An 11,896-nucleotide genomic window follows, 5' to 3' on the forward strand; every position below is an offset into this window, starting at 1 on the left:
TTTCCAATCATAACTTTTCTATCTTAGGAATAAATGATTCAGCGTATTTCATAATTTATGTCTTGCAATTCATATTTTTGGTATAACATCAGAATTTTAAAGAAAAAAATGCAGCCAATTATGCACTTTGTGCCTTTTTCACAACTGTAGTTCCTTTAGTCAGTCAGCAGTGCTGCTCACTAACTCAGGAGTTGCAGCCACATTGTTGTTTTTGTGCTAGATATTTGAATAATTAGAAATAAATATCACTTAAGGTGGAACTTGCTGTAGAAAGAAAACTACGACTTTCATTCTCATTTCTTTCACACACTTTATGCAGGTTAAAACGTAAACTACCTGGACAGATTTTCTGACAGGAAAGAATACAAATGCAAACACTATTTTGTAAACAAAAGACATTTTATTTACTTTGTAACTGTTTACAGAATATGACAGAAATGTGTTTAGTAAAAACGTATATTCCTTCCATGATATAAATGCAGATTAGGATGTTTAGGCTCTGGTTCTTATAGATAGCTTAAGCCTTAAGTTTAGTGCAAAAAAAAAAAACCCTGATCCAGGCTTGTTTTGAGATTATACTGTATAGAACTGAAGCAAAAACATCTGTGAGCTCCGGTGTTGGAATATTACAGATCCCTGTTGTTGCTGCTGAGCAGTTTGGGGAAGGACGTGCCGATGGATCGGCCGTGTCGATACACAACCAGCTCCAGCACATACTCGTCCACTTTCACCACCACAGAGGTCATCTTCTCCGTCGACATGAGGAAGATGATGGTGAAGAGAGCGACTTCGAACTCTGGACTGACACCAATGAACGAGCCGCCGACCGGCTTTACAAGGCCTTTCCAGCTGAACTGCAGGTTCAGGACGTGGTCGTCCTCATCAGGCTTTAAAACAATGATTACATGAAGTTTAATACGGTGCTTGTGCATTCATTTGATGTTCAGTTACAGCAGCTTTGGTTTGAAAGTAGACTATAACTTAATAAATACAGCTGATAAATGTTCAGAAAGACATTTAGCAAAGTTTTTCTAGTGTGTCAAGCATATTTATGTTGAATAAAGTGATGCAGATTTTTCTTACTGTGTCTTTGTTGTCTCGAGCTTTGTAGCCTTTATAGTCAACATGGTCGTGCTTTTCCTGCAGGTAGAACTGGACCCAGTTGTGCAGACCCATGATCTCCTGGCCGTACTTGGTTTCTCCAACAAACACATGTTCAAATCCACAGGAATCCTCCCTGTAATGAAAATAAAAATCAGTATAACCAAAGATAAGCAAGTTAAGTCTCCATGTGTGCTCTCATTCATCAACAAGATAAGATCCCCAGAACTTTTTTCCTTCTTATCCGCAGTGTTTGCATTGTGGGCTAGGCAGAAGGACAAACAGTGAAGATGTGACTCTCCTTGAAGGACACAGGTCAGTATTAAAGATAAATACATCATATGTGCAGTTTATTGCAAATTTGTATTTTTTCAGACTCAAAACATGCTCAGTGCATGCAGTAAATGTAACTTGGAATGGAAAAACAACAGAAAAACAAGGCCACACTGAGCAAACAATGGTTTAAATGTGGATTTGCTGTATCATTGCATTCATTCATTCATGTATATATTTAGTTGATCCTTGAGCCGGAAATTCATCCGTATGCTGTAGGTCAGCTGATTCTGCTAAAGGGAAACCGGACATGAAGCTGTTTCAGTTTGACTTCACCCCATCATCCATCAGATGATTGAACCTGAGCTAGTTTCTTATGTGCTACAGTGGCTCCCCCTGCTGTTAGAGTCAGGGTTGACTCACCCTCCTCCCCTCTCCCGGTGGTAGAGCCGGAACCAGATGTCATACAGCTGCCTCTTAAACTGCGCAGTGTCTGATGGCGACTGACCCTTATTCACCAGATACTTGTGAGCGGTCTACGAACAAAACAGCATATGAGGAAAATTCAGGCTTTCAACTCAGAAATGTGGTCAAACAATATGACGCATGTAAATAAAATAAAATAAAAACAAAACATACTGACAATACAGATCGTCAATCAGGCCAAAATGCTGTTACATCTGAGACTAAAAGTTCATTCTTGATCTCAAAAATAGCAGAGATGTGTGACATTTCAAGCCAGTACACATGAGAAGTCCTGAAAGAGTCTGGAAAGAATGCATATCTGATCATCTGCAGCTGCAATGACAGCTGGGTAAATAAGTTAAGAAAGATCATGTGAGAAACATCAAAGCCTCTACAGAACTGACTTTGTTCTGAGGCTGTTTTGTCAACCAGTAATTCATTTTGGATTTAAATTCTTCCTACAGGGCACAAAACAAAGAGCAATGGAAAAAAAAAAAAACCTAAAATAAGGATTTAGGGTAAACAAAAAAAGCACATGTGTCATTAAACTCATAATAATCTTCTTGTTGAAAAAAGAATCTATGTTAATCTTACATTGTAATAGCACAGAGCAAACAGCCCAGTAGAGTTTATTCTCATCTAAAATGCAGTCGGGAGTTGATGTGCTTCCTTTAAAATGGGTCTTTTTTTTTAATTTGGGAAAACCACTGAAAAAAATATTTTAAACTTTTCAAGGCCAGGTGAGCAACTTGGCCTGAAACCACATATAAGACAGGAACACACAACAAAGTATGACACATAACCTAGTTTTCTAGGAAACCGGCTTCATACTGATGTCAGATGCTCACTAAACCCATCAGTAAACAACACCTTGAAGCATTTTCACCAGGCGTGTAAACAGCTGCTGTTATGAAACTCTGTTTGAGCATCGCAGCTTGTGGTGAAAGACGTGTTACTGAAAACAGCTGCTGCACCTTCATGACTTCGGTCTCCATGATGGAGTCGATGAACAGTTTGTTCTCCAGACGCTCCTGTGAGGTGACGGTCTCCGACACACCGGTGGACATCTCATAGTTGTCCAGCAAGTTGATGAAATCTGCGTTAAAAACGGGGAATTGTTCAAGCTGTTGAGACAAGTTTCTATCAAATGAATCAATAATGGAGAAAAGGTATAAAACGAAGATGTGAGCTGCTACTTACGTGCGTACGTCTCGATGCCCTTCAGTTTGTCTTCGTTGACGTATGTGAATAGTGGAGCTCTGGCCCGGTCTCTGGCGTAGTTGCTGCCCTGAGCAACATAACCGGCCCTCCCCTGAATAAAACACAGCACATACGGTCAGCCGTCTGCATGCTGTGACTGAACAAAGTGGGAAAACTGACTCAGAATTAGCTGTACTGGCCTCTATTTCACAATATTTAACTTGTTAACTTTTAATCCACAATTACTACAGCACATAAAAACACTTAATGGGTAAAAATATCAGAAATGAGAGACTATTAATGCACATATCTTTTCAATAATGGATAACGGAAAGTTTTTCACACATAAAAGCAGTTCATAAATACATTTTGTTTTCCTGTTTTACAGTATACACACAGTGCATATATTATATATACTAATATACATCATATACTGTAGACTACTGCTTGGCTTAATCAAGTGATTCGTCAAACAACAGGCATTTTTCTGAGGTTTCAATTCATTTATAAAGAAAAAATAGAAACATTTCTGCTTCTCAAATGTTAGAATTTGCTGCTTTTCTGCATTTTATATCACAAAAAATTGAAAATCATCTTTAACTGTTGGTTGTATTAAACAAGCGATTTGAAAATGTCATTTTTTGGCAATTCATTGTGATTTTTACAGACGAAACTGATGAATTGAAATAAGTCAGATGAATCAATAATAAAAAATGTCATTAGTAGTAGCCCTAATGTGTATTATAAACATTATAAAATATGTAGAGTTCTGTAAGAAAAGAGCTTTTATTCTTTATTTTTCACTTCATTTTGCCGTGCAGGTGAACTAATATCATTTAGATCACTGTCCTGAAGTTTGTCCTTTACGCTGTTATGACAATAATATTAGATTTTAGCCACATTGGCGCTGTGGATGTAGAGATGTTGGTCGGTCTGTCTGCAGCTCTAGTCCAGAGTGAAATATCTCTACAACTACTGGATTGATTGTCAAGAAATGTGGACAATCATGATTCCAAAAGAGACGACTAAATGTGTTGCCATAAAATCTGGTATAGACGTTCATATTTCGCTCAAAATTGCAAGAAAACTTGCAATTCTGTGACTTTCGTCAGTCGGCACAGTGGTGCAGTTGGCACCACAGTCGGCTCTGGGTAAAGTAGCTTCCGGTCCTGATGAGGTTTTGCATAAATTGCCTGTATCTGTGACTGAGTGCTTTGCATTGCAGAGAAGCTGTAAGCTGGTGGCTCTGACCTGGAGGGAAATGATGTAGTCGGTCCCTGGACGGAGGCGGTTGGTATCCAGGCGCCAGATTTGGTTCAGCACCTCAGTGAGCTCCTGATCGGCCTGTCGACTGTGGTAAGAAAACAAACACTGGGAATGAAGTAGATGCAGCAGAATGGAGTTGATCAGTTTTAGGCAGAGACAGAAGAAGTACAGACGTATAAACAGCAACACCACAGTGTAAAAGTACTCGTGAATAAAACAGTAAAAAAAAAAACATGCGTTTACATTTTTACTTTAGCAAATATGCAAAAGTATCAAAATACACCTAAAATACCAAAATTTTAAAAAGCCCCTATGGAGAATAGTATATTTCTCAATAATATCAATTATATTATTAGATCATAATGATTAATACTTTCATCACTTTCATGGTGAAGTTGATGAAGGCGGTTTAATTGGTTTATATTGTTAATCTGCAGAAAAGCTTGTATATTTCTATTCAAGTGGCAATATCGCTTTAACTTAACCTAAATCATTAAATCATAATTCATTTTTTCTTCATATGTTGTCTCATCAAACCAAACCTACAAATAGTTAGTAAGTAATGTTGTCTAATAGGTGCACTGGAGTGAAAAGTGCAGATTTTTCTCTGACTTGTAGTGGAGTGGAGACATAAAGTCGCAGAAAATGGACATACAAGCCACTCAGAATTGTACTACAGCACAGTATTTGAGTTACTTTTCACTGCTGGTTCTGACTTTGAAGGAGATTTGTTTCCTCGTCAGAAAGAGGATTCAAAAACAAACAGCGTTACTAATGACACCAACTGAAGTGTCCTCCAGGAAGTCATGACAGTATGACAGTGAGTCAGCTTCATTAAAGGCACAAGAACGTCAGCAAAACTACAAGAAGAAGCGTGAATAGAAAATCTAAATTAAATATAAGATAGTGAGCCTGCATGCATGAATACCAGAACCCTCAGCCTGAAGCCTTTTTTTTATTTACAGCTGTGCTTTTCCTGCTCCAACATGTCAAATATGTCCTCAGTAAAGAAGCAGCTGTCCCTCAAGTCTAACATTTACAGAAATTATTAACTAAGCTGTGATATTCCGCAAGTGACTTTGGGATTCTTTTATCCTTGACTGAGCTGCTTGAATCTTTTACCAGCTGCAGCATTTTACAAACACATCAATCATTGGCGCCTAAATTACATGTTATTTGACTACAAGCATCTACTGAACCCCAACAGTGAGGTTAGAAACAAAGCATCCTGCTGCATGTTATATGTACAATCCGAGAGGAATGAAAAATAAAGAGGAAGTCTGGTTTTTATGACCGTAGGACAAGTTCCCGTTTTTTAATTTTTTAATTTATTTTTTTTTACATTGTGAGAAACAGTAGTGATTAAATAAGCCAATCAAACAAGTGATATTGCAATTTAGGGAACTTTCGCAGAAGACTGTTTTAAGGCGTGTTTCGACATGGTTTTTAAATTTTGGGACATTTATATCAGAATCAATTTGTATTGCCAAGTAGGTTTTTACTTCAGAGGGTTAGGATGTACTGTTTTGGTGCATAAGATGACAAACAATTTAGTTAATTTTAAAGTCAAATGCAAATGTTTTAAAAAGTAGGTGGCATCAAGTTAAGATTATGATAAAAACAAATGTAAAAAAACAAATCATCAGCCACAAAGCATGTACGCACTTTGCCTATTTGGTAGCAGTTTAAAGCGTCTAAGGACCGATCCAGATCAGACACAAACATTTTAAATTAGCTATTTTCCAGGGTCTTGTCTGCAACCTGTACAGAGAATTGTCCTACTTGCAGGCGTTTTCTTTTGTTGGACAACACAATGTAACTGAAGGAATAGTGACCCCGCCTCCATTATTAAGTTACAGCGTCTTTGTGCAGAAGTTGTAATATGAGATAAAAACTTTCTGATGCAGTTCTGTGGTTTTACTATAATAAACTTTATTTCTATAGCACCTTTAAAAATTACACGGTGCTTTGTAAAACTAAACAAAGGACACATTAAAAGAAGAGAATGAAACACAAGTTATTCAAAAAGGATGTCAATAGATAAAACTGCATTGAAGTCACTATAAAAGCCCCACCCTTGCTGCTGTAAATTCAGTGAATGATTGACACATGGGAATAAAAAAAAAGTTGAGTAAGAAGCAACTGACAGGAAGGCAGCATACTAAGACAGAAACTCCTCTGTTCTTAATTTAGCCTGAACATCACAAGGGAAAAACAGCCTCAGTTTTATTGCAGCAGAGACTGTTTAAGTCCAACTATGTCCTGTTTGTTCTGTTGTATAATTCAGTCCTCTAATCACTCCCAGATCCAGCTGCTCTCACACGCAGCCTTCAATCCTGCACATTTTTTAAAAACTCACTGAACTGAGCTGCTATCTGCAAACAGAGCAGCTAAAACCCAAGAGGACACAAAGAAAATCCTACAAACCATCATTAGACGACCACATAACAACCAAACAGACGTGTCATGTTGCATGTTTACATCAAACATTTCTGTCTTAAGGGGAAGCAAAGTGTGACAAAAGGTCGTGAAATGGCTCAAACACGCGAAACTTGCAAAACAGAAAAAATACAAACATTTAAGTCAACAAATTCTCTGATTTTTTTAAACTTCCAAATCTTACCCTCTCGCCATGGTTCAGTTCAGTGGAAAAAGTTCGTCTGACTTCTCACATCCTCTCAAAAAAAAAAATCTACTACCGTGGCAGAGGACAGTTATCTGAAGTGTCAATCATGACGTTTCCAAAAGTGAAGCAGCCAATCACAAGGCAGGAGAAGGACCTCGCCCCGCCCCCTCCTGCCATTTATTTAATTAATAAAAGTGTGCAGCCTTTCAATAAGAGGGGCATTTTCACACAAGTAAAGTAATGATTAGAGAAGAAAAACATGCTTTAGGTTCACCTTTTGTTTTGTTTTGTCTCACAGAGGTTTACTGTAAACATGAAAAGTCAAAATAGGTCAATTCTGCATGTTGTACTTCAGCAGATTGAGCAAAAACTACAATATTTTGCTTGAAACATAAAGGCTAGAAGTTTCCCAGGACTAAAATGTCTTGGAAGATGACACAACAAGGAAACATTCAGTTCATATAAGTAGATCTCAATCTTTTTGCACCATAAATATCGCACATACTTTAACTTTGACATTGTTTTTTCTGTACTTTCCTGTTTTTTGCACTGTTTTTGTATAGTGAATATTTATCTGCCTCATTATGTATGAGTAGCTGTGAAGTGAGAGCATTTGAATGAGTGTATTTCTACACCGGTTTATCTTGGCTCCAGGCAGAGACACAGTAAACTAAGAATTTTATTGCATTGATACACTGAACTTTTTTATTGCTGCATATGACAATGAGGTTTTTACAATCTAATCAGAGGCACCGCTGAAGGGGGTCAGGAGAGGCGGGGAGATGAAATCCCTGAATTGTCATTGGCCACCCCATATATGATATATCAAGTTCATTCACTGAAACTCTGATGTCCAAGCTTTGATGAATGCAACTACGGTGTCCAAGTGCAAGTGAAAGCAGCATTAGATGAAAGCAGAAGTTATGCATAACCAGTCAGCTGTGCATCTGTCCACAAGCATGACAGAAAGCTAAAAACAAAAAACCCACAACAAACTATTTGTGCCTTTAGTTGATGGTGGCGCGCACACACACACACACACACACACACACACACACACACAGAATTTCCATTTTGCTGCAGGATGTTTGCAGCAGTGACATTATTGTGTGTGTGAATGCAATGCACAACGGGACGTGTGTAATCATTAAAGTAGCTACCAAAACATGGTTATAGGCAACCGAGTAACATGAAAACCTATTTTACTTTAACATGAGTTGCTCTTGTTTGATAAATTTTCACCACAGAAGGACACAATTTTTAATATTGAAGTCATAAATACATCCTGGATGGTTTTTACCCACTACCTCCTAAAAAATTAGGGACATTACCTGTAAAATAGGAAACAAAACTATATCAATGTGTGATTTCTTAACTTTATATTGACATGGTTGTCAACTAGCCTCAATACTATGACAGTGTAAATTCCTGTAATTCAGTTCTGCCTTTTGGTTTTTCAAGTTTTTCAAGATTTCCAGTGGCCCAGTCTTGCCACCTCTGTAAAAAATAAAAGGAGAGGTTGTCCTTAATATACAGTGTAATCAATTTATTAGAAATAAATGCATAAAATTATAGTAATAATAATAATAAATTTCCTGAAATTAGGGAACAACGTTTAATGAACAGAACATTTCTACTCGTCCATATTTTTGTCGATATAATTGCAGCAAGTTAGGCAAGGAGCAGTGTTTTATTTGAGATATCTTAATAACATATTGAAAAGTGACATACATCGTAGAATGGAATAAAATAATAGTAATATTAAATACATCTTAATAAAACGTTTTGAAAACTCGGCTATACTTATCACAGCTCTTAATTTGAAACCCCCTCAAACGGGAAGAACTAAATGTGCGCATGCGTAGAAGCCACACACGTTATTTTACAGTGTGTTTAGCAAAATAGTTGCTGGTGTGTTGTAGAAGTAGCTTTATCACGCTGTTGGCGTTGTTTATTTTCACTGCGTTTTTCATGTAGGTCTCCGTTTGGACTGTTAGCACCTGCAGTTTAAACCAGGCGACTAAAAACTGACAGAAAAAGGAAAAAGTTTAAAGAAAGCTAATTAGCCTGCTAGCTCTGTAGCAGAAGAGGCAGCATGGCAGCTGTAGTGGAGCTGATAGCTGGCAGCTACGAGCAGATCGCCTTCGGTTACAGAGTGAACACTGACGAAAAGGTAAGTTGGAGTGGATTTTTTTATGTGTAAATGTCATTGGGCAAGACTGTCACTGGAATTAATTGGTAGTTTAAATACACATTTAATATTATAGTAACGGGTGTGTAAGATAATGACAATATTATGATGACAAATGTAATGTTATTGGTGGCATAATGAACACTGTGATCTCTTGTTGCCTTACTTTAAGTTTCAGTCGTGAGATTTACAGTGAATTTAAGAAACAGGGTTCAAACTTTACATGAACAAGTATTTACATGCAAAAATCTGTACATTTTATGTATTTAGTTAAGGAAGAAATAGTAATTAGCTGTTTATAACTAATAAAAATACAATTATATGTTCCAAAAGTTATCAATTAGTTTTGTAAATAAATATGCAAATGTTTAACATGATATTAACATTTCCTGCACTAAAGACTGCATTCACCCTCAGCTGAATCTGCAAATGCTTTATAGTATACGAGACAATTGTGCCATTTATTTGCTTCTTTACAACTTTTTTTTACCCATTTTTGCTCATCCTGTTCAGAAACTTACTGTAATTTTTGTTCTTTCAGTTTCAACACTTTAAATCAGTAAGAGTTTTTAAAAACATGTCTTATTTGTTCCTGTGTTTTCTTTGTCGTGCAGGAGTGGACGGCCAAAGCAGACTTCACACATCACGCCCACACAGCTTCAGTGTCGGCCGTGGCCACCAGTGAGAGGTTTGTCGTCACAGGAAGCAAAGATGAGACCATTCAGCTGTACGACATGAAGAAGAGGATCGAGCACGGAGCTCTGCTGCATCATGACGGTGAGCAGGTTCAGTTTATTACGTCTGTGCGACTAAATGTGTAAAGTGAGAATATAATATAAAATGAATCCAAGTGATGATGGAAACGAAATCTTTACACATCATAAAATAAGAGTCAAGCCCAGTTAGTTTCAGTGTATTTTTCAACATGTTCATCTGCTTTTTATAAAGTTATGGTGATTTCATTCGTATTCAGTGTTTAATTTTTCCATATTTCTATTATTCTGCACGACAGTTACTGTTGACGTGGGTCTCATAGATTTTCATTGTAGATTTTATTCTGTGTCTGGGTGTAAAAAGTCATCTAAGCACTGATTTTATTTGGTTTTTACCACATTTAAAGACAAAATAAGTAACAGCTTGTGTTCTGTATATTTTACTGAAATTCTTTTTTACTTCAGGCACCATCACTTGTCTTGAGTTTTCTGGTTCGTCTCACTTGCTGAGCGGAGGAGAGGACGGACTCCTGTGTGTTTGGAGCACAAAGAAGTGGGAATGTCTGAAATCCATTAAAGCTCACAAGTAAGTAAACAGTATGAACCTGCAGATGCACCGAGGTGGCTTCATTTATCTTTGTTGCTGAACTCAATATATGGTGTTTTTCTCTTTTGTGTGTGTGTTTTTTTTGTTGTTTTTTTTTAGAGGTCACGTCACATCGATGTCCGTCCACCCTTCTGGGAAACTTGCACTTTCAGTCGGGACAGATAAGACTCTGAGGTAAAATCTCAGCGCTTCTGGAAAACCAGGATTAATGGATTATGAGAAAAATAACTCTTGTGTCTTTTCATCCTTTTAGAACGTGGAATCTCATTACCGGAAGGTCAGCATTTATCAAAAACATCAAACAGAGTAAGTTTGCATGTTTTCATGTGAGGTGTGAAGAAAATTATTATTATTATTTTTTTTTAACAAAGTGCTTTACAGATGAAACCACAATTCAAAAGCAACGTCTTATTTCACTAAATTCGAATTTAGCATTTTTGTTATTTATTATTACCGTTTTCAGTTCCTAGCTATTTGAGTGACTATTGTGAATTTTGCCTTTTCTTTAATGGGAAGGCTATGAATACATTTGAGGACAACTGTAACACATCCTGCTACAGAAATATATGTCAACTTCAGAACATGGCCTTCGTGGGAAATTTAAAAATAAGTGCTGTCGTATTAGTGCTGCAGTTCAGTGTATAATAATCAAAAGTGCAAATTTACAAAGGGGGAGTTGAAAATGATCAATGATTACTATAGAATTTTAAGTATTTTTACAGATAAGTAAATAATAAAAGAGGAAAAACAGGCAGCCAGCTTTACTGAAGTCTAGTTTTGGACTATGTGGTTAAAAAGGGGCTGGAAGATGTAGGTTTGGGCCCGTGTGATGTTATGTTTAGTCCAGCTGACTAAACGTGTATGTATAACATTGTACATGATTCTTTACACTCCTAACAGATGCCCACATTGTCAGATGGTCTCCAGATGGGGACAAATATGTGGTTGTGGTGAACGACAACGTGAACATCTACGACCTGCAGACGGCCTCCGTGACCGGAACAATCACAAACCCAAAGAGGATCTCATCTGTTAGCTTCTTAAATGTGAGTTCTCTGACTAGGACTCGGTGGTTTTTGTTCTCATCAGAGGATTCTTGTCTTGTAAACAATAAAATATTGGTGCTGGTCTTTCAGAACTCCATCCTGGCCGTCGCAGGAGACGATGAAACCGTGAGGCTGTGTGATGTGACAACAGAGAAATGGCTGTGTGAGTTCAAGGCTCATGAAACCAGGTGACTTCAGTGTTTTTAACCCTCCAGTTTTGTCCTCATGTTAATGTGCTTTATACGTTCCTTACATGTGATGACAGAAGGAGAGCTGCTCTGATCTCTGCATCCTTTTGTGGTTTCAGAGTGAAAGCAGTTGACAGTTTGATGATGGAGGATTACTGCGTAGTGGTGACAGCTTCCAATGACGGATTCATCAAAATGTGGAAAATGCAACTCGAAGAGG

The 11,896-nt window shown here is 37.4% G+C and overlaps 2 protein-coding genes across 2 annotated transcripts in view; one reads left to right on the forward strand and one right to left on the reverse strand.

Moving 5' to 3' along the window:
- Positions 1 to 380: 380 nt before the first annotated feature.
- Positions 381 to 7,008, reverse strand: LOC103355753 (poly(U)-specific endoribonuclease-C). The gene is made up of 7 exons (XM_008279663.1): positions 6,929 to 7,008; positions 4,291 to 4,390; positions 3,040 to 3,151; positions 2,814 to 2,935; positions 1,798 to 1,910; positions 1,084 to 1,237; positions 381 to 887 (listed from the first exon to the last, which is right to left on the reverse strand). Exons 1-7 carry the CDS (start codon positions 6,937 to 6,939, stop codon positions 627 to 629), a joined length of 873 nt encoding a protein of 290 aa, XP_008277885.1. The 5' UTR covers positions 6,940 to 7,008; the 3' UTR covers positions 381 to 626.
- A 1,785-nt stretch (positions 7,009 to 8,793) lies between these two features.
- Positions 8,794 to 11,896, forward strand: part of pak1ip1 (PAK1 interacting protein 1) — a 5,311-nt gene continuing 2,208 nt past the window's right edge. The window contains exons 1-8 of the mRNA XM_008279679.1: positions 8,794 to 9,104; positions 9,737 to 9,899; positions 10,301 to 10,421; positions 10,542 to 10,616; positions 10,696 to 10,748; positions 11,343 to 11,488; positions 11,579 to 11,676; positions 11,796 to 11,896. Coding sequence (XP_008277901.1) covers positions 9,027 to 9,104; positions 9,737 to 9,899; positions 10,301 to 10,421; positions 10,542 to 10,616; positions 10,696 to 10,748; positions 11,343 to 11,488; positions 11,579 to 11,676; positions 11,796 to 11,896 — 835 coding nt within the window. The 5' untranslated portion in view covers positions 8,794 to 9,026. The remainder of the gene's footprint in view (positions 9,105 to 9,736; positions 9,900 to 10,300; positions 10,422 to 10,541; positions 10,617 to 10,695; positions 10,749 to 11,342; positions 11,489 to 11,578; positions 11,677 to 11,795) is intronic.

Source organism: Stegastes partitus, unplaced genomic scaffold, assembly GCF_000690725.1.
Source record: "Stegastes partitus isolate 25-593 unplaced genomic scaffold, Stegastes_partitus-1.0.2 Scaffold167, whole genome shotgun sequence".
NCBI classification, from domain to species: Eukaryota; Metazoa; Chordata; class Actinopteri; family Pomacentridae; genus Stegastes; species Stegastes partitus.